The sequence below is a fragment of the Oncorhynchus clarkii genome, chromosome 2 (assembly GCF_045791955.1).
Source record: "Oncorhynchus clarkii lewisi isolate Uvic-CL-2024 chromosome 2, UVic_Ocla_1.0, whole genome shotgun sequence".
Taxonomy (NCBI): domain Eukaryota; kingdom Metazoa; phylum Chordata; class Actinopteri; order Salmoniformes; family Salmonidae; genus Oncorhynchus; species Oncorhynchus clarkii.
The window spans coordinates 92939294-92966701 of NC_092148.1; the positions used below are offsets into that span (position 1 = coordinate 92939294).

The 27408-nt window shown below is 48.9% G+C and overlaps 1 protein-coding gene across 7 annotated transcripts in view; it reads right to left on the reverse strand.

Annotated features, from left to right (window-relative positions):
• Nucleotides 1-27408, reverse strand: part of LOC139376446 (tight junction protein 1b) — a 212252-nt gene that overhangs the window by 12783 nt on the left and 172061 nt on the right. For 4 of the 7 annotated variants that reach the window (XM_071119076.1, XM_071119069.1, XM_071119104.1 and 1 more), the window contains 14 exons: nucleotides 25351-25481; nucleotides 22040-22145; nucleotides 21184-21334; nucleotides 15183-15291; nucleotides 13276-13495; nucleotides 11367-11551; nucleotides 9604-9699; nucleotides 9394-9476; nucleotides 8536-8746; nucleotides 7082-7182; nucleotides 6405-6587; nucleotides 6041-6223; nucleotides 2748-3650; nucleotides 838-929 (listed from right to left, as the gene is read on the reverse strand). In XM_071119076.1, the coding sequence (XP_070975177.1) occupies nucleotides 838-929; nucleotides 2748-3650; nucleotides 6041-6223; nucleotides 6405-6587; nucleotides 7082-7182; nucleotides 8536-8746; nucleotides 9394-9476; nucleotides 9604-9699; nucleotides 11367-11551; nucleotides 13276-13495; nucleotides 15183-15291; nucleotides 21184-21334; nucleotides 22040-22145; nucleotides 25351-25481 (2754 nt within the window). Of the gene's footprint in view, nucleotides 1-837; nucleotides 930-2747; nucleotides 3651-5371; nucleotides 5636-6040; nucleotides 6224-6404; nucleotides 6588-7081; nucleotides 7183-8535; nucleotides 8747-9393; nucleotides 9477-9603; nucleotides 9700-11366; nucleotides 11552-13275; nucleotides 13496-15182; nucleotides 15292-21183; nucleotides 21335-22039; nucleotides 22146-25350; nucleotides 25482-27408 lie in introns of all 7 variants that reach the window. The other 3 variants (XM_071119062.1, XM_071119095.1, XM_071119089.1) reach the window with 1 other exon arrangement.

Consider the following 27408-nt stretch of genomic DNA (forward strand, 5'->3'; position numbering starts at 1 on the left):
TATTATTTTCTTATTATAAACTTGTTAAAATATCTTTCTCTGAGCAATTGTATTAATTAATTATTTTATACAGTCATGATTGTGTTAATGATTTCAGACCCTTCTGGAAATGACATTGATTTGATCCGACGTGACAGTGAGGGCACACGCTGAGTGGACACAACATTATGAACACCTGCCTGTCCAGGTGAAAGCTATGATCCCTTATTGATGTCACTTGTTAAATCCACTTCAAAATCAGTGTAGATGAAGGGGAGGAGACGGGTTAAGGGATTTAAAAATATATATATTTAAGTGCCTTTGAATGAGTAGTAGATGCCAGGCGCACCAGTTTGTGTCAATAACTGCTGGGTTTTTCACGTTCATCAGTTTCGCGTGTGTATCAAGACTGGTCCACCAGCCAACTTGACACAACTGTGGGAAGCATTGGAGTCAACATGGGCCAGCATCCCTGTGGAACGCTTTCGACACCTTGTAGAGTCCATGCCGTGATGAATTGAGGGCAAAAGGGAGTGCAACTCAATATAAGGAAGGTGTTCTTAATGTTTTGTACATCCAATGTAACATTTCTAGTACAGTATGTGGTCCTTTCAGGAGTTGAACCCATGACCTTGGCGTTAGTAGCACCAGGGTAGAGTGCTGTGGTTTGTGTGTGTACAGTGTGTGTGGTGTGTCAACAGGTGTGTGTGTGTGTGTGTGTGTGGTGTGTCTACGATGTGTGTGTGTGTGGTGTGTCTACGGTGTGTGTGTGTGTGTGTGGTGTGTCTACGGTGTGTGTGTGGTGTGTCTACAGTGTGTGTGTGGTGTGTCTACGGTGTTTGTGTGGTGTGTGTGTACCTGTAAGTAGCCTTCCCCTGCTCCAGGTTGCTGAGGGAGTTGGCTTTGGGGACAGGCCCAGGTGCAGTCACAGGTCTGGGCAGGTCAGCAGGCTGGAACACCAGACAGACCGGAGGTTAAACCTGACTATTGTATCTACACAGGTTGCCACTATTTGGCCAAGTTGCAAAGTGAGAAGCACCGAAATTTTACAATTTCTCTTCTTAAAATATGATTTGAAACCAAACCTTGACCTTAACCACTCTGCTAACATTATGCAAATTAAATGTTTTTAATACATTTTTACAATATAGCCCATTTTGACTTTGCAGCTTGAATATATAGTGGGAATCAACTACACTACCTCACATGATATCTTGGTATCCAATCACATTCATCAGTTGTTCATTACCCCAATCACATGTTATCCTGGTATCCAATCACATTCATCAGTGGTTCATTACCCCAATCACATGTTATCCTGGTATCCAATCACATTCATCAGTGGTTCATTACCCCAATCACATGTTATCCTGGTATCCAATGACATTCATCAGTGGTTCATTACCCCAATCACATGTTATCCTGGTATCCAATGACATTCATCAGTGGTTCATTACCCCAATCACATGTTATCCTGGTATCCAATCACATTCATCAGTGGTTCATTACCCCAATCACATGTTATCCTGGTATCCAATGACATTCATCAGTGGTTCATTACCCCAATCACATGTTATCCTGGTATCCAATCACATTCATCAGTGGCTCATTACCCCAATCACATGTTGCTCTGCCAGAATAATCTGTGCTTCTACACCTGCATTGCTTGCTGTTTGGGGGTTTTAGGCTGGGTTTCTGTACAGCACTTTGAGATATCAGCTGATGTACGAAGGGCTTTATAAATACATTTGATTTGATTTGAATCCCCTATGTGCCACTGATTATTAGGTCTAGTGTATGTTCTTTCCAAGTAGCCCCTGTAGATAGGCTAAGTGTCCTAGTACCCAAGTCTCACAGTAATTGATCGCTAATTAACGTAAACCCATTTAGCATCTCCTGGTTTCCACACACAGACTACAAGCCACTGATGCTGACCTTTGGAACGTCTACATTTTTAAAAAGTCTAATAAAGCCCAATATAGACTACATAAGGTATGCGACTATGATTTTAAAAATGTTCTAACAAAAGACATGAGTTTCTTGCCTTACTGCAAGAAAACAACAGGCTGGGCATTATTCACAAGTGATAGGCTAATATTGTCACCCATCAGACTATTCTTGATTTAATCTTTACATTTACTAAATAATATGTGTGAAATTTGTTTGGAGTTAGAATGGACCTTTATCGTGCACCTGTCCCGAAACAGGGACAGCGGAGAAATGCACTTAAATCTCTATGCACTTTAATATCAAATACGAGGACGCGCTTTTCCGTTTTCTTGCCAGCCAGGTAGGCTATACTCCTGTTGTAAAGATAAACAACGTGGTTAATATTAGGAAAGTTGAGAAATAAATATAGTAGGCCTAGCCTATAGAAAGCTGATGGGATCCTCCTCTTTTTAGTAGAGGCCATCACTCGGTTTTCTCAAGCAATTGCATAGCCTATAGAAATGTTGTGCAACATGAGCTCATGGGCTCTCATGAAGTGTTTTATTAGATTTCCCATTCACATTGATATCAGAGTGTTTAGAGGGACAATAGAGTGCTGAGTACCAGGCAGTTAGCAAGTTTAGCAGGCTACTAATGACCATCAGCAGCATCAGAGCTTAGAGAAGCCTAATTACCGTGACTAAACGGTCATATGGAATTTGACTACCATCATGACTCGTGACCACTGGTGTGGTGGTAATAAGGTTATTGTAACAGCCCTATCCAAGACATACATTATAAGCATGCTGTCTAGGTGTTTGGCTGTGTCGTACACCTACCCTCGTCATGGTAGAGTCGTCAGCCTCCTTGGCTCGGTCAACAGACAACGACCTTTTATTCTCAAACATCTTGACCCTGTTGAGCACCGATTGGGGCTTCATGGCCGGGTCGTCCCTTTCCTCCTCCCCCGGGGGCTTGGACCCCGCGTTTACTCCCATCTCTCCTGGGGAGGCCAGGGGTTCAGGTTTGGGAGGGGGCAGGGGCGGGTCAGAGGTCATTAGAGGTTCACGGTTGTAGCCACCGCCCCGGCTAGGAGGTCCCGGGTTATAGGAGGGTCTCAGGCCAGGAGCAGAGTCCCCGAAATACTGCTTGGGGGGGTCTGGGGAGCGGGGCGAGCTTACGGGGTAGCAGTGAGGGGACTCGGACTCGTAAGGGGAGCGAGCGTCGTAAGTGCTAGCCGAGGGCGGGGGAGGCGGTTCATCGTACCGCATAGGCCCCGGAGTTTTACCATGACGAGGCCTGCCGTCGTAGCCCTGCATCCCCGCCGGTGCCTCATCGTAGCAGGGCTGGGGGGGGCTGTAGTCCCTGACTGGGCCGTCCTCGTAGGGGGTGGTCCCCCTGGGAGTGTAGCCCTGCTGGTGGCCCGGGCCAGGCTGGTACGCCGGGGGCTGGGGGGAAGAGGTCTGCTGGTCGTAGGGGGGCCACTGGCCGTCGGCGAAGTGTTGAGGCACACGGTTGTTGTAGTGCAGGTGAGGAGTGTGAGGGTCAAAGTTCCCCTGGGGAGGCTGCTTTGGTTCGGCGTAGCCCCCCCCGTCGCTACAGTAGCCGTAAGGCGGGTGGTCGTACTGGCGGTGTGGCTGTTGGTCCTGGTAGGGCTGGTGGGTGTAGCTCAGAGACGACTTCATGCCGCCGTGGTTCACTCTCACTGGTTCCTCCAGACTGTACAGATCCTTCTTGTACATCTGCAGGGGAGTCGGATGGAATATAGAGACATTAATACTAGTAGGAACTAGCTAGTTACAGGTATTTGGTCAGAGCTCGGGTGAATAAGATTTCCAATGTATCAATCACATGGCAAATTAAGTTGAAAACTTGTAAATCTCATTTGGAAAACTATGTTTTTAAAACAATTTAAATTAACAAAATGACAGAAACTACAGAAAATCCCCCAAAATCAGAGAATGAATCAATTATAGGGGAGGTTTCTGAGAGGTTCAGCTCAAATCTTCAAGGACTGAACACAGATCAATTAAGAAACAACACATCATCATTCATACAATTTAAATTGTAGTAACTCCAAAATATATCAATACATTGAACAAAGGTCAAAGTGCAAGTACACAAGCAATTATTCCTAATCCGTTCTGAATGCATATTTGACTAGAAGTCTTTCAGACACTCCTGAAAAGTTCCGTATTCTCATGACGTCATCACCAATCAGTTGACGTAGTCACGTTTTTTTGGGGGTAGGGGTGTCAAAAATAATGTTTTTTCTGATGGTGTCAAAAATAATGTTTTTTTTGTGGGTTTTTTTGTGTACATTTTCTGAAAGGCTTCATTTCAAAAACGGGTTGATGTGCAGCCTGTAGACAGCACCTCGAGTAAACGACAGACAGTCACTTCCTATGGTAGAAGCTTGTAACATAAACTTCTTTACGTGAGTCAACGCTACAACGGAAGATATAGTTATGTAATGCCCCCCCCCCCCCCCCCCCCCCCCCCCCCCATAGAGCGAATCAACCACTTTGACAGAGACTATTAAATACCAAGAAAACTGTCTGCAGGTTAGCATAGTTTGTCATGCAACATTACATTCAGTTGAGCATCTTATGCAACTACAATCTACTACAACAGCTACCAACTACATTCTACTATATAATAGCACTACAGCATACGGTACATATACCAACGACATTTGCCACTGCAAGAACATTGGACTAGACTTCAACTAGAGTCAGTCAGAGAAGTTAAGAAGCTGAAAGGAACCATTAGAGGCCATGCAGAGGAAGAGGAGGAGACGACAGTAACCGTTAATGTTGGCGCTGGTTCTTCTTATCCCGGTCACGCGATCAGACCGGTCCAAAATGGCACCCTATTCCCTATACAGTGCACAACTTTGGCTGGCTCTGGTTAAAATATACTTAATAGGGAATGGGGTGGGGTTTCAGATGTGCCCACAGACTAGAATAGACCCCCCCCCCCCTTCCCCCCGGGTGGACTGCAGACCCACTGTGATTGGTGCATGTGTACTGACCACACACTGACCAATCACACACAAGGTGCATGTTTGAGACGGACTACAGTACGTTGCAGTCGGACTGCACAGAATCACATCACAAATCACCTTGCTTTTACATCCCATAATAACGAGTCATAAACGTGATGAAGATGAGCGATTCTGTGCAGCCAACGTCTTCCTCCAAACACCAACCCCCCTCAAACACGCTGTAAAATATAATTCTGTGGTCACACAGTGTGGGCGGGGCATGCAGACAAGAGAGCCAGTCAGAGGATAAAGAAGCGTGTGTGAAGAAGACAGGACAGCAGGCTGGGGGGGAGATGGGCGGGGCAGAGAACCGGGCGGGGGAGTTAAGGGCTTGACTGGCCCAGGCCCAGTCCAGGTGTTCTAGGGAGGCAGCAGGTAGGTGCTGGGGTGGTGGGTAGGTGGTAGGTAGGTGAATACCTTGGGTTCAGGACCAGGGCCGAGCTGCGGGTCAGACAGGGGTTGGGGTTCGAGTGATGGTGGTGTTGGGGGCGGGGCTAGCTCAGTAGGGGCGGGGCTGCTAAGGAGTGAGTCTGCAGCCGGAGCCTCCTCCTCGGGTTCAGAGGTCATACCCTCTACCTGCAGTGCAGGTTGCTGTGACTCAGCCTCAACAACAGGGGGCGCCACAGCCACCGCAGCAGGCAGCAGAGAGGAAGGAATAGCCAGAAGAGCAGCATCGTCTTGCTGTGAAGTATCGTTAAGAGACATTTTTATTGCAACAGGCTGCCAAGAGAAAGAGCACAGCAACACTCCACAAACTACAGCAGTTTCTATCTCCATAGTAACCTTCTCTCTCCATGTTCCTCCTCCTTGAATCATTTTTACACCATCCAGAAACCCGTTTACAATGTATTTGCAACAGTGTGGTTAACTACAAACAGATAGCTTTACAATATACATATGTATTTGTGTATACTATGTGAAGGGTCTCTCTTACTGAAGGAACAAACACATGTCCTGTTTCACTCTGAAGAACAGAACACATCGCAGGTTGTAGTAACATCGTTTCAGCCCGTTTCGCCCCTAGAGAGACACCTACAGCTAAACCTCCATTCATCTCTCCCTCCAATTCCTCCCTCTCTCTCCTACCTGATGAGGAGCGGCGGCCATTTTGAACCCGGACGGGTCGATGCGGTTGGCCGGGTCGGGCGGAGTCACGGCAACGTGCTGGTATCCAGGGTAACCGCCAGTCGAGGGGTCCTGGATGACGGGCGGGTCCTCTCTGACCGGCTCTGAGGAGCGGGTGATAGCTGGCTCCGTGGGAAGACCAACCTAATGGGATTTAGAAACGAGTTACTACATGCTGAGACTCAAAAACGTGTATGAGGTATAAGGTGTTATGTTTTTTTCCCTCCAAGTATTGTCTTAAGGCATAATTCAGTATTTTTGACAAGCGAACATGAATTAAATCAAATGTAAAAAAATAAAAAAAATAATGAAGAATCCGTCCCACCTCGTCGTTGAGAGTCTCGTCTAATTCCTGGTCGGTGTAGGCCCCGCCCTCGGTGTCCGTGTCCTCGTAATCAGAGGTGTGACGGCTGTCCGTGCTGTACATGGAGTATTCACTGCCCGGGGCTGACAGGTATGACAGACGGTCATCATGGATGTCCAGGTCATCGTCCGGCGCGCCGTCCGCCTGGGGAGAGGAGGAGGAGGAGCAGGGGGAGGAGCAGGAGGAGGAGCAGGGGGAGGAGCAGGAGGAGGAGCAGGAGGAGGAGCAGGGGGAGGAGCAGGGGGAGGAGGAGCAGGAGGAAGAGGAGGAGGAGCAGGAGGAGGAGCAGGGGGAGGAGCAGGAGGAGGAGCAGGAGGAGGAGGAGGAGCAGGAGGAGGAAGAGCAGCAGGAGGAGGAGGAGCAGGAGGAAGAGGAGGAGGAAGAGGAGGAGCAGGAGGAGGAGCAGGAGGACGAAGGAGGGGCAGCAGGAGTAGGAGCAGAAGGAGAGATAGTAGTAGTAGATGTGAAGAAATATACAGTTTTCTTAGGGTTGCTTCAACAGGTGAGTCGGAAATGTTTTGATGTTATAAAAAAGCTCCTGCACACTGTGTTCGCAAAGTATCATATTCATTACGATAGATTATTTTTTAGAAAATGTTACCTTAAAACTATAGTGGACATCTGAGTGTTTCTCTCACCTTGCCCTCTGACACCCAGACCAACTGGTTCTGTTGCTGCTGGATAGTCTCCTTTAGAGCTCCGTACCAGCCATCGTTCATGTTGTTCATGTTGATGGTGGCTAAGACAGGAGGCCAAAAGGGTTACCGTTTTTATTTATTAAAAGGGATAGTGTCCAGATTTGGGCAATTAAGCCAAATTAAGCACATTTTTATGTCTCTTCGGCCAATCTAAAAGGAAGTTAAGAGGTACTTTTGCAAGCTAATGCAAACTAGCGTAAGCGCAATGACTGGAAGTCTACCTGAACAGCTAGCATGATGCTACTAGTTAGCATGATGCTACTAGTTAGCATGATAATAGCGTGTTGCCATAATGCAGCCAAAATATCCCACTATCCCTTTTAACATGCTACTAGTAAGCATGATGCTACTAGTTAGCATGATAATAGCATGTTGCCATAATGCAGCCAAAATATCCCACTATCCCTTTTAACATGCTACTAGTAAGCATGATGCTACTAGTTAACATGATGGTACTAGTTAGCATGATGCTACTAGTTAGCATGATAATAGCATGTTGCCATAATGCAGCCAAAATATCCCACTATCCCTTTTAACATGCTACTAGTAAGCATGATGCTACTAGTAAGCATGATGCTACTAGTTAGCATGATAATAGCATGTTAACAATTCAACTCAAGGGTCAAAGAATGTATCCCTGAGGGACTCTACAAGATATCAATTCACTTTTCTTAACATGCTGCTTTAATTAAACCAAGCAAACAAATGGTTGAAGACTTAGGTTTATGATAGAGAGCAGTTTGTGTATGTAAACAGCCGGGTATCTAATAGGGCCAAGATATTTTGTGGAGTTCCTCAGGGATACATTCTCGAACCCGTGTTGTTTTGGAAACACTTAATTTTAACTGTACCTCATAATACTGTCATAATATTGTCAGAAACGTGACATAACAAATGCCCCTCCCTTTACTCACTGGTGAAAAGGGGATGGTTGTTCGTCCTTTGTTTCAAGGCTCTCACTACTCTCCTCCCACCCTCTCTCCCCCACCTCCTCTCTTCCCATCTCTCCCTTCCATCTTCCCCCTCTCTACTCACTGGTGAAAAGGGGATGGTTGTTCGTCCTTTGTTTCAAGGCTCTCTCTACTCTCCTCCCACCCTCTCTCCCCCACCTCCTCTCTTCCCATCTCTCCCTTCCATCTTCCCCCTCTCTACTCACTGGTGAAAAGGGGATGGTTGTTCGTCCTTTGTTTCAAGGCTCTCTCTACTCTCATCCCACCCTCTCTCCCCCACCTCCTCTCTTCCCATCTCTCCCTTCCATCTTCCCCCTCTCTACTCACTGGTGAAAAGGGGATGGTTGTTCGTCCTTTGTTTCAAGGCTCTCTCTACTCTCATCCCACCCTCTCTCCCCCACCTCCTCTCTTCCCATCTCTCCCATCTTCCCCCTCTCTACTCACTGGTGAAGAGATGGTGGTTGTTCTTCCTTAATTTCAGGGCCCTCTCGTAGAGTTTCCGGGCGGACTTCCTGGACTCGGAACAGAGCCTGGTTCTCATGTTCTTGACCCCCTGTTTGTTGTCTGGGTTCAAGAACACTACGATGGGGTACCACTGGGCGTAGTTCAGACGGTCTACTGCGTTGGGGGTGATGTCCAGCACTGCATGTTTGTCCTATATACCAGAAAAACATCACTTACATAATCTATTCCTTCTACTGGGGCAGAGGGCCTCAACACAGTCAGTGTATCTCCTACTGGGGCAGAGGGCCTCAACACAGTCAGTGATTCCTCCTACTGGAGTAGAGGGCCTCAACACAGTCAGTGATTCCTCCTACTGGGGCAGAGGGCCTCAACACAGTCAGTGATTCCTCCTACTGGGGCAGAGGGCCTCAACACAGTCAGTGTATCTCCTACTGGGACAGAGGGCCTCAACACAGTCAGTGAAATCCTCCTACTAGAGTAGAGGGCCTCAACACAGTCAGTGTATCTCCTACTGGGGTAGAGGGCCTCAACACAGTCAGTGTATCTCCTACTGGGGTAGAGGCCCTCAACACAGTCAGTGATTCCTCCTACTGGAGTAGAGGGCCTCAACACAGTCAGTGATTCTCCAGTGAATCCTGTTCTCTTTTCATCATGAGTGGAATAGAAAATGGACAACAAAGACGACATTTGGAAAAAGCTAATTCTGCATCACCAAACATGTCTAAAGAGAATGTCATTCCACAATAATTCCAATAATTCCAAAACGAAATTCCTCAAATCAAAATGAGTCCGATTGAAATGAGTGACTGTACGTGCTAATGAAGAGGGAAAACTCACTCTGTCGATGATCTGTTTGATGGTGTGGAGACGGATGATTCCCGAACTACGCTGGTCTTTCCCTGCGTCTCTAGGTTCACTCTCTGAAACACACGGGGAAAGAAATAGTTTCATTGCGTGGTTCTTTTAATCGTTCTATAATGAACTCATTTTTTTAAATGGAATTCTAGAAAAACTATCACGTCATTTCGATACACTTTTGTTACTCACTTGCGAGCTCGAAAAGATCGGGCTCCTCTCGGGAGAGCTTCTCTCGTGCCACGTCAGCGATGGGTCCAAATATCACCACAGGCCTCAGGAAACCAGCTGGACAAACACCCCCAACAGAAGGCCATCAAAAGTACATTAAACTGAGTGGGAGGATTAGTGATTTTTATTGGGCTCTTCGTTAGCTGTGGAAGACGCAACAGATACTCGTCCTGGTTTCCACACAAAACGTTGGGAACATGACAAAATACAGAACGCTAATGGACACAGAACTTTAACACGAATTTATAACTAAAACTAAAAAACACACATTCTAAAAGCAATAACAGTTGTTTCATTTAAAAACAGCGTAACAAGTTAGTAAAAGCAGAATATTTGGGTCAGGGTTGTGTAGCAGCAAACCGTAGTGTTACATACAACCCACCCCAGGGGTCTTTTTCACCCCTCTATCAATTGAAAGACAATATTTATAGTTGGCGCTTCGCTATGAAAGCTCACCACTATTAGAGACAGGTTACGATTTACAAGAGTAGCTAGAGAGGAGGGCTGAGGGAGGAGGGGCTAGAAAGGAGGGCTGTGGGAGGAGGGCCTAGGAAGGAGGGGTTAAGGAGGAGGGGCTAGAGAGGAGGGCTGAGGGAGTGGGGGCTAGGGAGGAGGGGCTAGAGAGGAGGGACTGAGGGAGGAGGGGCTGAGGGAGAAGAGGCTGAGGCAGGAGGGGATAGAAAGGAGGGCTGTGGGAGGAGGGCCTAGGAAGGAGGGGTTAAGGAGGAGGGGCTAGACAGGAGGGCTGAGGGAGGAGGGCCTAGGAATGAGGGGTTAGGGAGTAGGGGCTAGAGAGGAGGGCTGAGGGAGTGGGGGCTAGGGAAGAGGGGCTAGAGAGGAGGGACTGAGGGAGGAGGGGCTGAGGGAGAAGAGGCTGAGGCAGGAGGGGCTAGGCAGGAGGGGTTAGAGAGGAAGGGCTAGAGAGGAGGGCTGAGGGAGAAGGAGCTAGGGAGGAGGAGCTAGGGAGGAGGGGCTAGGGAGGAGGGGCTAGGGAGGAGGGGCTAAGGGAGGGGGGGCTAGAGAGGAGGGCTGAGGGAGGAGGGGCTGAGGGAGGAGGGGCTAGGGAGGAGGGGCTGAGGGAGGAGGGGCTAGAGAGGAGGGGCTGAGGGAGGAGGGGCTGAGAGAGGAGGGGCTGAGGGAGGAGGGGCTGAGGGAGGAGGGGCTAGAGAGGAGGGGCTGAGGGAGGAGGGGCTGAGGGAGGAGGGGCTGAGGGAGGAGGGGCTGAGGGAGGAGGGGCTAGAGAGGAGGGGCTGAGGGAGGAGGGGCTAGAGAGGAGGGGCCTAGGGAGGAGGGGCTGAGGGAGGAGGGGCTAGAGAGGAGGGGCTGAGGGTGGAGGGGCTGAGAGAGGAGGGGCTAGAGAGGAGGGGCTGAGGGAGGAGGGGCTGAGGGAGGAGGGGCTAGAGAGGAGGGGCTGAGGGAGGAGGGGCTAGGGAGGAGGGGCTAGGGAGGAGGGGCTGAGAGAGGAGGGGCTGAGGGAGGAGGGGCTGAGAGAGGAGGGGCTGAGGGAGGAGGGGCTGAGAGAGGAGGGGCTGAGGGAGGAGGGGCTGAGAGAGGAGGGGCTGAGGGAGGAGGGGCTGAGAGAGGAGGGGCTGAGGGAGGAGGGGCTAGAGAGGAGGGGCTGAGAGAGGAGGGGCCTAGGGAGGAGGGGCTGAGAGAGGAGGCTTTATGTGTTTTAACACAGATAAGCGTTTATAATGTGTTATTACAAGGCAAGTCATCCTCACCTTCTCTAAGCACCACCCTCTCGTATGCGGGGAACTTGGACTGGACGGGCTGGGCCGACAGGTCCTCTCTGCTCTTCCTCAGGTTCCTCTTGGAGCTCCTCAGGCCCCTGAACCTCCAGAAGTCTGCCCTGTCGCCCCCAGCTGTCTTGGGGAGGCTGTACTGTACGCTGGACAGCTGCTCCGCTCTGGAGACAGATAGAGGAGAGGGAGTTGGATAACTAACTAATTCGATAACTAACCCTAACCCTGCTGTCTTGGAGAGGCTGTATTTCACGCCCAGAGTGGAGAGAAGTTTGTTATTATGTTTTTCTCTGTAAAAGAGAATGAGATTAGGTCTCCCGAGTGGTGCAGTGGTTTAAGGCAGTCCAGGCTCTGTCGTAGCCGGCCGTGACTGGGAGTTCCATGGGGCGGCGCACAATTGGCCCAGCGTCGTCCGGGTTAGGGGAGGGTTTGGCCCAGCGTCGTCAGGGTTAGAGGAGGGTTTGGCCCAGCGTCGTCCGGGTTAGGGGAGGGTTTGGCCCAGCGTCGTCCGGATTAGGGGAGGGTTTGGCCCAGCGTCGTCCGGGTTAGTGGAGGGTTTGGCCCAGCGTCGTCCGGGTTAGGGGAGGGTTTGGCCCAGCGTCGCCCGGGTTAGGGGAGGGTTTGGACCAGCGTCGTCTGGGTTAGGGGAGGGGTTTGGCCCAGCGTCGTCCGGGTTAGGGGAGGGTTTGGCCCAGCGTCGTCCGGGTTAGGGGAGGGTTTGGCCCAGTGTCGTCCGGGTTAGGGGAGGGTTTGGCCCAGCGTCGTCCGGGTTAGGGGAGGGTTTGGCCCAGCGTTGTCCGGGTTAGGGGAGGGTTTGGCCCAGCGTCGTCCGGGTTAGGGGAGGGTTTGGCCCAGCGTCGTCCGGGTTAGGGGAGGGTTTGGCCCAGCGTCGTCCGGGTTAGGGGAGGGGTTTGGCCCAGCGTCGTCCGGGTTAGGGGAGGGGTTTGGCCCAGCGTCGTCCGGGTTAGGGGAGGGGTTTGGCCGGCAGGTATGTCCTTGTCCCATCGCACTCTAGCGACTCCTGTGGCGGGCCTGGCTCAGTGGACGCTGACACGGTCACCAGGTGTACGGTGTTTCCTCTGACACATTGGTGTGGCTGGTTTCCGGGTTAAGTGGGCATTGTGTCAAGAAGCAGTGCTGCTTGACAGGGTCGTGTTTCCGAGGACGCATGGCTCTCGACCTTTGCCTCTCCCAAGTCCGTAAGGGAGTTGCAGCGATGAGACAAGACTGTAACTACCAATTGGATACCACGAAATTGGGGAGAAAAAGGGGTACAGAAAAAAAAATATTTAAAAAAATGAGAACGAGATTTAGTTCTCTGTATAACTCAGATGATGAAGGTCTATTGATTGAAATGTTCATGAAAAATATGCATGAAATATGCATTTATGCATGAAATATGCATTTATGCATGAAATATGCATTTTTGGGGAATCAAAATCACAGGTGTGCTGGAGTTGCTTTTCTATTCAGAACAAGAGAATGAGAGGGACAGACAGAGTTCTTGGTAGAGACACCTCTGTAGAGGGCTTTCATGTGTCTGTGACACTGTCCAGTAAACTTGGCACGGCTAACGTCAATACTGCCAACACAGAGGCACTTACATGGCAATGATAATCATAACAAATGTGGTTAAAGCTACGAGAGGACAACGTGACGTTAACATTGTTCTGATGACTTGTGACCCGTGTGAATCTTCCCCTATTATTTTAACACATTTACATGATTGTCTAAAAACCAGGTAAGTTATACAGAACACATTCTGTTTTCAAATAAACAAAACTGATTTCTGTGAAAACTCAACCTCATTATGGCTTGCTGATAAACAGCCAGAGAGGAGCCAAAATGGACAGGACTGAAGAGAAGACGGAAATAGTGTCATTATCACCTGTTCTTGTTAGGTATGATGCCTCTCTCCACCTCCTGATGGTTCTTCCCTATGCGGATGGCCAGCCAGGAGCCCAGCTTGCCGTTGTACAGGGTGTCCACCACTCTGAACACCTCTCCCTTGTTGAAGCTCAGGCCGTACGGAGACTCCTTCTCATACTCAAAGTGGGTCCGGATGTAGAACGAGTCGCCCACATCAGACTCCACGATCCGCCGGTACACTGGACCAGAACACATACTGAGTTTGAGTATCAGAGTTGGAGACAGAGAGTTGAGAGGCAGAGAGTTGAAAGACATAGTTAAGAGAGAGACAGAGAGTTAAGAGAGAGAGAGAGTTAAGAGAAAGACAGAGAGTTGAGACAGAGTTAAGAGAGAGAGAGTTACGAGAGAGACAGAGACAGAGAGTTAAGAGAGAGACCGAGTTAGAGACAGAGTCAGACAGAGACAGAGTCAGAGACAGAGTCAGACAGAGTCAGAGTTAGAGACAGAGTTACAGTCAGAGTTAGAGACACAGTCAGAGTTAGAGACAGAGTCAGAGTTAGCGACAGAGACAGACAGAAAGGAGAGCAGAGCAGAGCAATAGAGATAAATCTCAGATGATGGAAGTTCAACTGGTCCCAATTAGCTTCCCCTCCATTACCTTGGCCCTAATTATTTGATGATTGCAGATCTGTATGGTGGAAGCTTCACCACTAAACTGATTGTACCTATCGGAACCTTCAGATAAACTGATTGTACCTATCGGAACCTTCAGATAAACTGATTGTACCTATCGGAACCTTCAGATAAACTGATTGTACCTATCGGAACCTTCAGATAAACTGATTGTACCTATCGGAACCATCAGATAAACTGATTGTACCTATCGGAACCATCAGATAAACTGATTGTACCTATCGGAACCTTCAGATAAACTGATTGTACCTATCGGAACCTTCAGATAAACTGATTGTACCTATCGGAACCTTCAGAAAAACTGTTTGTACCTATCGGAACCTTCAGATAAACTGATTGTACCTATCGGAACCTTCAGATAAACTGATTGTACCTATCGGAACCATCAGATAAACTGATTGTACCTATCGGAACCATTAGATAAACTGATTGTACCTATCGGAACCATCAGATAAACTGATTGTACCTATCGGAACCTTCAGATAAACTGATTGTACCTATCGGAACCTTCAGATAAACTGATTGTACCTATCGGAATCATCAGATAAACTGATTGTACCTATCGGAACCATTAGATAAACTGATTGTACCTATCGGAACCATCAGATAAACTGATTGTACCTATCGGAACCTTCAGATAAACTGATTGTACCTATCGGAACCATCAGATAAACTGATTGTACCTATCGGAACCTTCAGATAAACTGATTGTACCTATCGGAACCTTCAGATAAACTGATTGTACCTATCGGAACCTTCAGATAAACTGATTGTACCTATCGGAACCTTCAGATAAACTGATTGTACCTATCGGAACCATCAGATAAACTGATTGTACCTATCGGAACCATCAGATAAACTGATTGTACCTATCGGAACCATCAGATAAACTGATTGTACCTATCGGAACCTTCAGATCTGTAAATATTGATATATAACAGTGTTTTTCAAACCTCTCCTCAGGGATTCCCAGACATAAATATATATATATATATATATATATTATTTTTAATAGCTAACCTTGAACTAGCTCCTCACCTGATTCAAGTAGTCATCGGCTTGATGATTAGTTGACCAGTTGAATCAGGTAAGCTAGCTGTGGAATAGTTAAAATACATGGACCGTCTGGGGATCTCCGAGGAGACGTTTGAAAAACCCTGGGAGGGATGGAGTGAAAGGGACCAGTGCTCAGTCTGCGATTCATCCAGTTTCCTCTCGTCCTCCTGCACTCACCATCCTTCTTCTTCTGGGCCAGGATGGTGACCTCTTCACCTTTAGGGAGGTCAAGGAGGAACAGCACCGCCTCTTCTCGGATTATATTAGCAAAATCTACATTATTAACCTGGGAAAAGAGGAAGAAAACAGGAAGGTTGTCCAACGGTAACCACGGTGACGTTTCACATGGTCTACGTTTGTGGATTGTAGAATCTATAACAGACCACAGCACAACACATGTTGATGATGTGGGCCTTGGAAAGAATCGAGGACATGTAAAGGGTTGTCCCCAGGGTGTACCGGTACAGAGTCAATGTGGAGGCTATATACAGGGGGTACCGGTACACCCTGTATATAGCCTCCACATTGACTCTGTACCGGTACACCCTGTATATAGCCTCCACATTGACTCTGTACCGTAATACCCTGTATATAGCCTCCACATTGACTCTGTACCGTAATACCCTGTATATAGCCTCCACATTGACTCTGTACAGGTACCCCCTGTATATAGCCTCCACATTGACTCTGTACCGGTACCCCCTGTATATAGCCTCCACATTGACTCTGTACCGTAACACCCTGTATATAACCTCCACATTGACTCTGTACCGGTACCTCCTGTATATAGCCTCCACATTGACTCTGTACCGGTACCTCCTGTATATAGCCTCCACATTGACTCTGTACCGTAATACCCTGTATGTAGCCTCCACATTGACTCTGTACAGGTACCCCCTGTATATAGCCTCCACATTGACTCTATACCGTAACACCCTGTATATAGCCTCCACATTGACTCTGTACCGGTACCTCCTGTATATAGCCTCCACATTGACTCTGTACCGTAACACCCTGTATATAGCCTCCACATTGACTCTGTACCGGTACCACCTGTATAAAGCCTCCACATTGACTCTGTACCGGTACCACCTGTATATAGCCTCCACATTGACTCTGTACCGGTACCACCTGTATAAAGCCTCCACATTGACTCTGTACCGGTACCACCTGTATATAGCGAGGAGGGAGGAGAGAGGAGGGAGGAGGGGGTGGAGGAGGGAGGAGAAAGGAGAAAGGAGGGGGTGGAGGAGGAGGAGGGAGGAGAAAGGAGAAAGGAGGGGGTGGAGGAGGGAGCGAGAGTGATCTAGAGAGACACTGTTTTTGTGTGAGCACATTGCTAGGAGACCGACTCCGAAAGAGCAGGAATCTTGGAGCAGCCGGCTGTTTCAAACCATTAAATCAACCAGCGAAGGAAACGCTTTGGGTCTTGTCCCACATGGCACCCTTTTCCCTTTAGAGTGCACTACTTTAGACCAGATCCCCATAGGCCCTAGACAAAAGTAGTGCACTATTTAGGGAATAGGCTTCCATTTGAGATGCAAACCGTTGCAGCATTATCCCCTGTAAATCTTTAGTTTGTTTTAGTGTATGAAACATCTCAAATCTTTTAATATTTGTTTAATCCCAGTGGCAACTATATAATATTGGATTTCTGTAGCTGATAGCATTGATTCAATTCATGTTTATTTAACCTTAATTTAACAAAGTCAGTTAAGAACAAATTATTATTTACAATGACGGCCTACACCCGGCACGACGCTGGGCCAAATGTGCGCCGCCCGATGGGACTCCCAATCACAGCCGGATGTGATACAACCTGGATTTGAACCAGGGACTGTAGTGACGCCTCTTACACTGAGATGCAGGGCCTTTAGACCAATGTGCCACTCTGAAACCATGAATCGTAGGCATTTACACGTCAGGATACACAGCATGTTATTCTGATGAGGATCACATTGACACGGCAAACAATTATATCACAAGGCATTTACAGTAAAGCAGCAGGTAGTCTAGTGGTTAGAGTGGAGGGGCGGCAGGTAGCCTAGTGGTTAGTGTGGAGGGGCGGCAGGGTAGCCTAGTGGTTAGAGTGGAGGGGCGGCAGGGTACCTAGTGGTTAGAGTGGAGGGGCGGCAGGTAGCCTAGTGGTTAGAGTGGAGGGGCGGCAGGTAGTCTAGTGGTTAGAGTGGAGGGGCGGCAGGTAGTCTAGTGGTTAGAGTGGAGGGGCGGCAGGTAGCCTAGTGGTTAGAGTGGAGGGGCGGCAGGTAGTCTAGTGGTTAGAGTGGAGGGGCGGCAGGTAGCCTAGTGGTTAGAGTGGAGGGGCGGCAGGTAGCCTAGTGGTTAGAGTGGAGGGGCGGCAGGGTAGCCTAGTGGTTAGAGTGGAGGGGCGGCAGGTAGCCTAGTGGTTAGAGTGGAGGGACGGCAGGTAGTCTAGTTGTTAGAGTGGAGGGGCGGCAGGTAGCCTAGTGGTTAGAGTGGAGGGGCGGCAGGGTAGCCTAGTGGTTAGAGTAGAGGGGCGGCAGGTAGCCTAGTGGTTAGTGGAGGGGCGGAAGTTAGCCTATTGGTTAGAGTGGAGGGGCGGCAGGTAGCCTAGTGGTTAGAGTGGAGGGGCGGCAGGGTAGCCTAGTGGTTAGAGTGGAGGGACGGCAGGTAGTCTAGTGGTTAGAGTGGAGGGACGGCAGGTAGTCTAGTGGTTAGAGTGGAGGGGCGGCAGGGTAGCCTAGTGGTTAGAGTGGAGGGGCGGCAGGTAGCCTAGTGGTTAGAGTGGACGGGCGGCAGGTAGTCTAGTTGTTAGAGTGGAGGGGCGGCAGGTAGCCTAGTGGTTAGAGTGGAGGGGTGGCAGGTAGTCTAGTGGTTAGAGTGGAGGGGCGGCAGGTAGTCTAGTGGTTAGAGTGGAGGGACGGCAGGGTAGCCTAGTGGTTAGAGTGGAGAGGCGGCAGGTAGTCTAGTGGTTAGAGTGGAGGGGCGGCAGGTAGCCTAGTGGTTAGAGTGGAGGGGCGGCAGATCAAATCAAATCAAATTTTATTTGTCACATACACATGGTTAGCAGATGTTAATGCGAGTGTAGCGAAATGCTTGTGCTTCTAGTTCCGACAATGCAGTAATAACAAGTAATCTAACTAACAATTCCAAAACTACTGTCATGTACACAGTGTAAGGGGATAAAGAATATGTACATAAGGATATATGAATGAGTGATGGTACAGAGCAGCATAGGCAAGATACAGTAGATGGTATCGAGTACAGTATGTACAAATGAGATGAGTATGTAAACAAAGTGGCATAGTTTAAAGTGGCTAGTGATACATGTATTACATAAGGATACAGTCGATGATATAGAGTACAGTATATACGTATGCATATGAGATGAATAATGTAGGGTAAGTAACATTATATAAGGTAGCATTGTTTAAAGTGGCTAGTGATATATTTACATCATTTCCCATCAATTCCCATTATTAAAGTGGCTGGAGTTGAGTCAGTGTCAGTGTGTTGGCAGCAGCCACTCAATGTTAGTGGTGGCTGTTTAACAGTCTGATGGCCTTGAGATAGAAGCTGTTTTTCAGTCTCTCGGTCCCAGCTTTGATGCACCTGTACTGACCTCGCCTTCTGGATGATAGCGGGGTGAACAGGCAGTGGCTCGGGTGGTTGATGTCCTTGATGATCTTTATGGCCTTCCTGTGACATCGGGTGGTGTAGGTGTCCTGGAGGGCAGGTAGTTTGCCCCCGGTGATGCGTTGTGCAGACCTCACTACCCTCTGGAGAGCCTTACGGTTGAGGGTGGTGCAGTTGCCATACCAGGCGGTGATACAGCCCGCCAGGATGCTCTCGATTGTGCATCTGTAGAAGTTTGTGAGTGCTTTTGGTGACAAGCCAAATTTCTTCAGCCTCCTGAGGTTGAAGAGGCGCTGCTGCGCCTTCTTCACGATGCTGTCTGTGTGAGTGGACCAATTCAGTTTGTCTGTGATGTGTATGCCGAGGAACTTAAAACTTTCTACCCTCTCCACTACTGTTCCATCGATGTGGATAGGGGGGTGTTCCCTCTGTTGTTTCCTAAAGTCCACAATCATCTCCTTAGTTTTGTTGACGTTGACTGTGAGGTTATTTTCCTGACACCACACTCCGAGGGCCCTCACCTCTTCCCTGTAGGCCGTCTCGTCGTTGTTGGTAATCAAGCCTACCACTGTTGTGTCGTCCGCAAACTTGATGATTGAGTTGGAGGCGTGCGTGGCCACGCAGTCGTGGGTGAACAGGGAGTACAGGAGAGGGCTCAGAACGCACCCTTGTGGGGCCCCAGTGTTGAGGATCAGCGGGGAGGAGATGTTGTTGCCTACCCTCACCACCTGGGGGCGGCCCGTCAGGAAGTCCAGTACCCAGTCGCACAGGGCGGGGTCGAGACCCAGGGTCTCGAGCTTGATGACGAGCTTGGAGGGTACTATGGTGTTGAATGCCGAGCTGTAGTCGATGAACAGCATTCTCACATAGGTATTCCTCTTGTCCAGATGGGTTAGGGCAGTGTGCAGTGTGGTTGAGATTGCATCGTCTGTGGACCTATTTGGGCGGTAAGCAAATTGGAGTGGGTCTAGGGTGTCAGGTAGGGTGGAGGTGATATGGTCCTTGACTAGTCTCTCAAAGCACTTCATGATGACGGATGTGAGTGCTACGGGGCGGTAGTCGTTTAGCTCAGTGGTTAGAGTGGAGGGACGGCAGATAGTCTAGTGGTTAGAGTGGAGCGGCGGCAGGTAGCCTAGTGGTTAGAGTGGAGGGGCGGCAGGTAGCCTAGTGGTTAGAGTGGAGGAGCGGCAGGTAGCCTAGTGGTTAGAGTGGAGGGGCGGCAGGGTAGCCTAGTGGTTAAAGTGGAGCGGCGGCAGGTAGCCTAGTGGTTAGAGTGGAGGGGCGGCAGGTAGCCTAGTGGTTAGAGGGGGGCGGCAGGGTAGCCTAGTGGTTAGAGTGGAGGGGCGGCAGGTAGCCTAGTGGTTTGAGCGTTGGACTTGTAACTGAAAGGTTGCTACATCGAATCCCCGAGCTGACAGGGTAAAAAGCTGTAGTTCTGCCCCTGAACAAGGCAGTTTAACCCACTGTTCCCCTGAACAAGGCAGTTAACCCACTGTTCCCCTGAACAAGGCAGTTTAACCCACTGTTCCCCTGAACAAGGCAGTTAACCCACTGTTCCCCTGAACAAGGCAGTTAACCCACTGTTCCCCTGAACAAGGCAGTTAACCCACTGTTCCCCTGAACAAGGCAGTTTAACCCACTGTTCCCCTGAACAAGGCAGTTTAACCCACTGTTCCCCTGAACAAGGCAGTTTAACCCACTGTTCCCCTGAACAAGGCAGTTAACCCACTGTTCCCCTGAACAAGGCAGTTAACCCACTGTTCCCCTGAACAAGGCAGTTAACCCACTGTTCCCCTGAACAAGGCAGTTAACCCACTGTTCCCCTGAACAAGGCAGTTTAACCCACTGTTCCCCTGAACAAGGCAGTTAACCCACTGTTCCCCTGAACAAGGCAGTTAACCCACTGTTCCCCTGAACAAGGCAGTTTAACCCACTGTTCCCCTGAACAAGGCAGTTAACCCACTGTTCCCCTGAACGAGGCAGTTAACCCACTGTTCCCCTGAACAAGGCAGTTAACCCACTGTTCCCCTGAACAAGGCAGTTAACCCACTTCTCCCCTGAACAAGGCAGTTGACCCACTGTTCCCCTGAACAAGGCAGTTGACCCACTGTTCCCCTGAACAAGGCAGTTTAACCCACTGTTCCCCTGAACAAGGCAGTTTAACCCACTGTTCCCCTGAACAAGGCAGTTGACCCACTGTTCCCCTGAACAAGGCAGTTTAACCCACTGTTCCCCTGAACAAGGCAGTTAACCCACTGTTCCCCTGAACAAGGCAGTTAACCCACTGTTCCCCTGAACGAGGCAGTTAACCCACTGTTCCCCTGAACGAGGCAGTTAACCCACTGTTCCCTGGTAGGCTGTCATTGTAAATAATAATTTGTTCTTACCTGACTTGCCTAGTTAAATAAAGATAAAGTGAGCACATACATGTTTTGTATGCGTACGTGATCCCTGTGGAAATTGAACCGACAACCTTAGTGTTGCTGTAGTGAGTGTGTTGTTGCCGTAGCGAGTGCGTCGTTGCCGTAGCGAAGTGTGTAGTTGCTGGTGTATCCTGTCTCACCCTGAGAATTTGGTCCCCCTCCTCCAGACCCTCCTTAGCTGCTGGGCTGTCCTCCAGGACTCCTGCTACGAAGATGCCCACGTCGTTCCCCCCGGCCAGCCTCAGACCCACACTCTCCCCCTTCTTAAACTTCACCAGCTTCATACTCGGCCTGAGGAAGGAGGACACAGGGTGGGATGGGGACAGAGGAAAGACAGTTATATATGATCCACTCTGTGATATTTACGTTGTGTCACCCATAGAAATAGTCTTTCTAGAATGGCTATTCCCATTCAAGTCAATGGTCGAAGGGGCTTTGTCCCTTCTAGGAATTATATTTGTTTGATGTCCCCTGCCAAAGATCATTGAAGTTAAAACATTATTTTGTTGTAATATTGAGCAGGACGGGAGGTACCATAGGATACTGTTAGAGACAGGTGAATAGATACTTCTACATACTGTAGGATACTGTTAGAGACTTCTACATACTGTAGGATACTGTTAGAGACAGGTGAATAGAGACTTCTACATACTGTAGGATACTGTTAGAGACTTCTATATACTGTAGGATACTGTTAGAGACTTCTATATACTGTAGGATACTGTTAGAGACAGGTGAATAGAGACTTCTACATACTGTAGGATACTGTTAGAGACTTCTACATACCGTAGGATACTGTTAGAGACTTCTACATACTGTAGGATACTGTTAGAGACTTCTACATACCGTAGGATACTGTTAGAGACTTCTACATACCGTAGGATACTGTTAGAGACTTCTACATACTGTAGGATACTGTTAGAGACTTCTACATACCGTAGGATACTGTTAGAGACTTCTACATACTGTAGGATACTGTTAGAGACTTCTACATACCGTAGGATACTGTCATCGTGGGCAGCGCTGGGCACAGGGGCATCAGAGGGGCTGACTGGCAGGTCCACATCAGGCTGGCCTGGCTGGGCATATACTGGCTTGGGTTCTGAGAAAATACCAACACACACACACACACACACACACACAATCAACTGTACTGTGTACACACATCCATGTACTATTCCCACAAGAGAGTGAATGGAGGTTCAAATGTAGGTTAGAGGGACCACAATACATCTGGCCTTCACGCTAACCTAATCTCAATACCCACAATACATCTGGCCTTCACACTAACCTAATCTCAATACCCACAATACATCTGGCCTTCACGCTAACCTAATCTCAATACCCACAATACATCTGACCTTCACGCTAACCTAATCTCAATACCCACAATACATCTGGCCTTCACGCTAACCTAATCTCAATACCCACAATACATCTGGCCTTCACGCTAACCTAATCTCAATACCCACAATACATCTGGCCTTCACGCTAACCTAATCTCAATACCCACAATACATCTGGCCTTCACGCTAACCTAATCTCAATACCCACAATACATCTGGCCTTCACGCTAACCTAATCTCAATACCCACAATACATCTGGCCTTCACGCTAACCTAATCTCAATACCCACAACACACCAACACAGTACATAGTGTCCTGATCTGGGAGGTCATAGACAACACACCAACACAGTACATGGTGTCCTGATCTGGGAGGAGACACCACACCAACACAGTACATGGTGTCCTAATCTGGGAGGAGACACCACACCAACACAGTACATGGTGTCCTGATCTGGGAGGTCATAGACACCACACCAACACAGTACATGGTGTCCTTATCTGGGAGGAGACACCACACCAACACAGTACATGGTGTCCTGATCTGGGAGGAGACACCACACCAACACAGTACATGGTGTCCTGATCTGGGAGGTCATAGACACCACACCAACACAGTACATGGTGTCCTGATCTGGGAGGAGACACCACACCAACACAGTACATGGTGTCCTGATCTGGGAGGAGACACCACACCAACACAGTACATAGTGTCCTGATCTGGGAGGTCATAGACACCACACCAACACAGTACATAGTGTCCTGATCTGGGAGGTCATAGACACCCCACCAACACAGTACATGGTGTCTTGATCTGGGAGGTCATAGACACCACACCAACACAGTACATGGTGTCCTGATCTGGGAGGTCATAGACACCACACCAACACAGTGCATGGTATCCTGATCTGGGAGGTCATAGACACCACACCAACACAGTGCATGGTATCCTGATCTGGGAGGTCATAGACACCACACCAACACAGTACATAGTGTCCTGATCTGGGAGGTCATAGACACCACACCAACACAGTACATAGTGTCCTGATCTGGGAGGTCATAGACACCACACCAACACAGTACATGGTGTTCTGATCTGGGAGGAGACACCACACCAACACAGTACATGGTGTCCTGATCTGGGAGGAGACACCACACCAACACAGTACATGGTGTCCTGACCTGGGAGGTCATAGACACCACACCAACACAGTACATGGTGTCCTGATCTGGGAGGAGACACCACACCAACACAGTACATAGTGTCCTTATCTGGGAGGTCATAGACACCACACCAACACAGTACATGGTGTCCTGATCTGGGAGGAGACACCACACCAACACAGTACATAGTGTCCTGACCTGGGAGGTCATAGACACCACACCAACACAGTACATGGTGTCCTGATCTGGGAGGAGACACCACACCAACACAGTACATAGTGTCCTTATCTGGGAGGTCATAGACACTACACCAACACAGTACATGGTGTCCTGATCTGGGAGGAGACGCAGCAGGCTGCTGGCTGCAGGGCAGGAGGAGATACGTCAGAGTCCATCAAGTCACACTGTTTATAACCAACTAACTGTAGGCTGCAGCCTCAGCCAAGCTCAGCACTCAGCACACAGCAGTGTCAGCATAGCAAGCTTTTAGCTGTAACCTTGGTAGCTGGACTGAAACCGTTGTGTGGGTTAAAGGGGCAATCTACAGTTCAAACTATAACACAGTGACACCCTGCCACTGTTTCGGTAAAAAGCTGAGGGAAAGGGGAAACTCATACAGAGCTATGGATGTAAGGAATGACCATGCATGATATCAATATAATATAAATATATATTTTTTAAAGATATACAGTTTGTGTTTACAATGACATTGTTCACAAACAATGGAGTAAAACAAGCATTATGTTGGGTTCTGATGGGGTACAACAGTTGAAGTAAGTTCAAGAGTAAGGTAGTGGTTAGGCCTACTAGTTCAGTGGTTAGGCCTACTAGTTACCGGCAGTGGTTAGGCCTACTAGTTACCGGCAGTGGTTAGGTCTACTAGTTACCGGCAGTGGTTAGGCCTACTAGTTACTGGCAGTGGTTAGGTCTACTAGTGACCGGCAGTGGTTAGGCCTACTAGTTACCGGCAGTGGTTAGGCCTACTAGTTACCGGCAGTGGTTAGGCCTACTAGTTACCGGCAGTGGTTAGGCCTACTAGTTACCGGCAGTGGTTAGGCCTACTAGTTACGTCTACTAGTTACCAGCAGTGGTTAGGTCTACTAGTTACCGGCAGTGGTTAGGCCTACTAGTTACCGACAGTGGTTAGGTCTACTAGTGACCGGCAGTGGTTAGGTCTACTAGTTACCGGCAGTGGTTAGGCCTACTAGTTACCGGCAGTGGTTAGGCCTATTAGTTACCGGCAGTGGTTAGGCCTACTAGTTACCGGCAGTGGTAAGGTCTACTAGTTACCGGCAGTGGTTAGGTCTACTAGTTTCGGCAGTGGTTAGGCCTACTAGTTACCGGCAGTGGTTAGGTCTACCAGTTACCGGCAGTGGTTAGGTCTACTAGTGACCGGCAGTGGTTAGGTCTACTAGTTACCGGCAGTGGTAAGGTCTACTAGTTACGGCAGTGGTTAGGCCTACTAGTTACCGGCAGTGGTAAGGTCTACTAGTTCCCGGCAGTGGTTAGGTCTACTAGTTACGGGCAGTGGTTAGGTCTACTAGTTACCGGCAGTGGTTAGGTCTACTAGTTACCGGCAGTGGTTAGGTCTACTAGTTACCGGCAGTGGTTAGGTCTACTAGTTACCGGCAGTGGTTAGGTCCACTAGTTACCGGAAGTGGTTAGGTCTACTAGTTACGGCAGTGGTTAGGTCTACTAGTTACCGGCAGTGGTTAGGTCTACTAGTTACCAGCAGTGGTTAGGTCTACTAGTTACCAGCAGTGGCTAGGCCTACTAGTTACCGGCAGTGGTTCTGACCTGGTAGAGGTGGTAACTGTTTCTCCTCCCTGGTGACCAGCTGCTCCAGGGGTTTTGGCAGGGCAGGAACCTCCTCTGCTAACTTGGCTGGTACCGCTGTCGGCTTCAAGATCCTCTCCTCCTCACGACTTCTGTGATCAGAGACAAAAAAAACCCAGAGCTTTTTAGTTTATTTTTGTTGAATATATTTTATGTATGTGCACGTGATCCCTGTGGGAATTGAACCCAGAACCTGGCATGCCATTGTTAGTGCCAAACTCTCAGCAACTGAGCCAATACGGGACCAGAGACGTGGTACAATATAACAAATACTACACATCACCTATATATGCGTCTCGGCGTTTTAACTGCAGTGGACAACACGTAAAGGCCGTAGAGATAAATAATAACAAGGAAATAAACAATAATAATAATAATGAGGATGTGTTGGATGCTTTTATCTGTCCAATTTCAAAGTGTTTTTTTTTTGTTTGGCATATCCCAACTCTTCATGAGACACCCTCAGAGAAGAGGCGCTCTCGAGTGCTGCAGCGGTCTAAGGCCCTGCATCTCAGTGCTAGAGGCGTCACTACAGACCCTGGTTCGATTCCAGGCTGTATCACAACCGGATGTGATTGGGAGTCCCATAGGGCGGCGCACAATTGGCCCAGCGTCGTCCGGGTTAGGGTTAGGGTTAGGGTTTGGCCCGGGGTAGAATTTGTTCTTAATTGACTAGTTAAATAAATAAATGAATCTTCAGAGAGAGGTGTCAACCTTAGAGCAATTAGGGTTAAGTGCCTTGCTCAAGGGCACTGACAGATCTTTCACCTCGGGGAGTCAAACTAGCAACCTTTCAGTTACTAGCTCAACGCTCTAATCGCTAGGCTACCTGCCGCCTTGTGTGTGTCTGCACTGTGAGCTTGAAGGTCACAGTTTGTTTTTGTCTTCTCCTTTGTACTCTATTTTTAGAGAGGCATATCTGAGGTGATGGAGGCGAGGAGAGAGAGAGAGAGAGAGAGGGGGAGGGCGGGAGAAAGAGGGAGGGCGGGAGAGAGGACGGGAGAGTGAGAGAGAGTGCGGGAGAGAGAGGGCATGAGAGAGAGGGAGGGCGGGCGGGAGAGAGAGGGAGGGCGGGAGAGAGAGGGAAGGCAGGAGAGGGCGAGAGAAAGATGAGGAGAGAGAGAGAGGGGGGAGGGAGGGAGCGAGAGAGAGTAAGGGGAGGGTGGGAGCGAGAGAGAGAGAGAGAGAGAGGGCGAGAGAGAGAGAGAGAGAGAGAGAGAGAGAGCGCGGGCGGGTGAGAGAGAGAGAGGGCGAGAGTAAGAGGGAGGGCGGGTGAGAGAGAGAGAGGGCGAGAGAGAGAGTAAGGGTGAGGGCGAGAGAGAGAGAGAGAGAGGATTATGTGTACTCCAGGTGCACTTCACTGTGGCTCTGGCTGAGAACCAGTAAAGGTTGGACAAACACAGATTATTAACCCGGAGGTCAGAATGATTTATCCCAAACGGCAACAAACATACAGCCTGGTCCAAGAGCTGCTTCTGATGTCTTGCCAATTCCTATTGTCATTTGGCGTGATAATGACCATCGGACTTGGCTGTAGAGCACAAACTAATCTGGGACAAGGCCAACAAACAGTATTCTTCAGATGATCACGCACAAACATATATTCTTTTTAAAGTTTTAAGAGGTGAAATCTGTGAAGAAAATCTGTTAAATCAGCAAAGAAATCAGGAAGGCTTGGTTCTGTTGTTGGGTAGGGAAACAGAGGATCAGGAAGGCTTGGTTCTGTTGTTGGGTAGGGAAACAGAGAATCAGGAAGGCCTGGTTCTGTTGTTGGGTAGGGAAACAGAGAATCAGGAAGGCCTGGTTCTGTTGTTGGGTAGGGAAACAGAGGATCAGGAAGGCCTGGTTCTGTTGTTGGGTAGGGAAACAGAGGATCAGGAAGGCCTGGTTCTGTTGTTGGGTAGGGAAACAGAGAATCAGGAAGGCCTGGTTCTGTTGTTGGGTAGGGAAACAGAGGGAATTGGGAAGGCCTGGTTCTGTTGTTGGGTAGGGAAACAGAGATTCAGGAAGGCTTGGTTC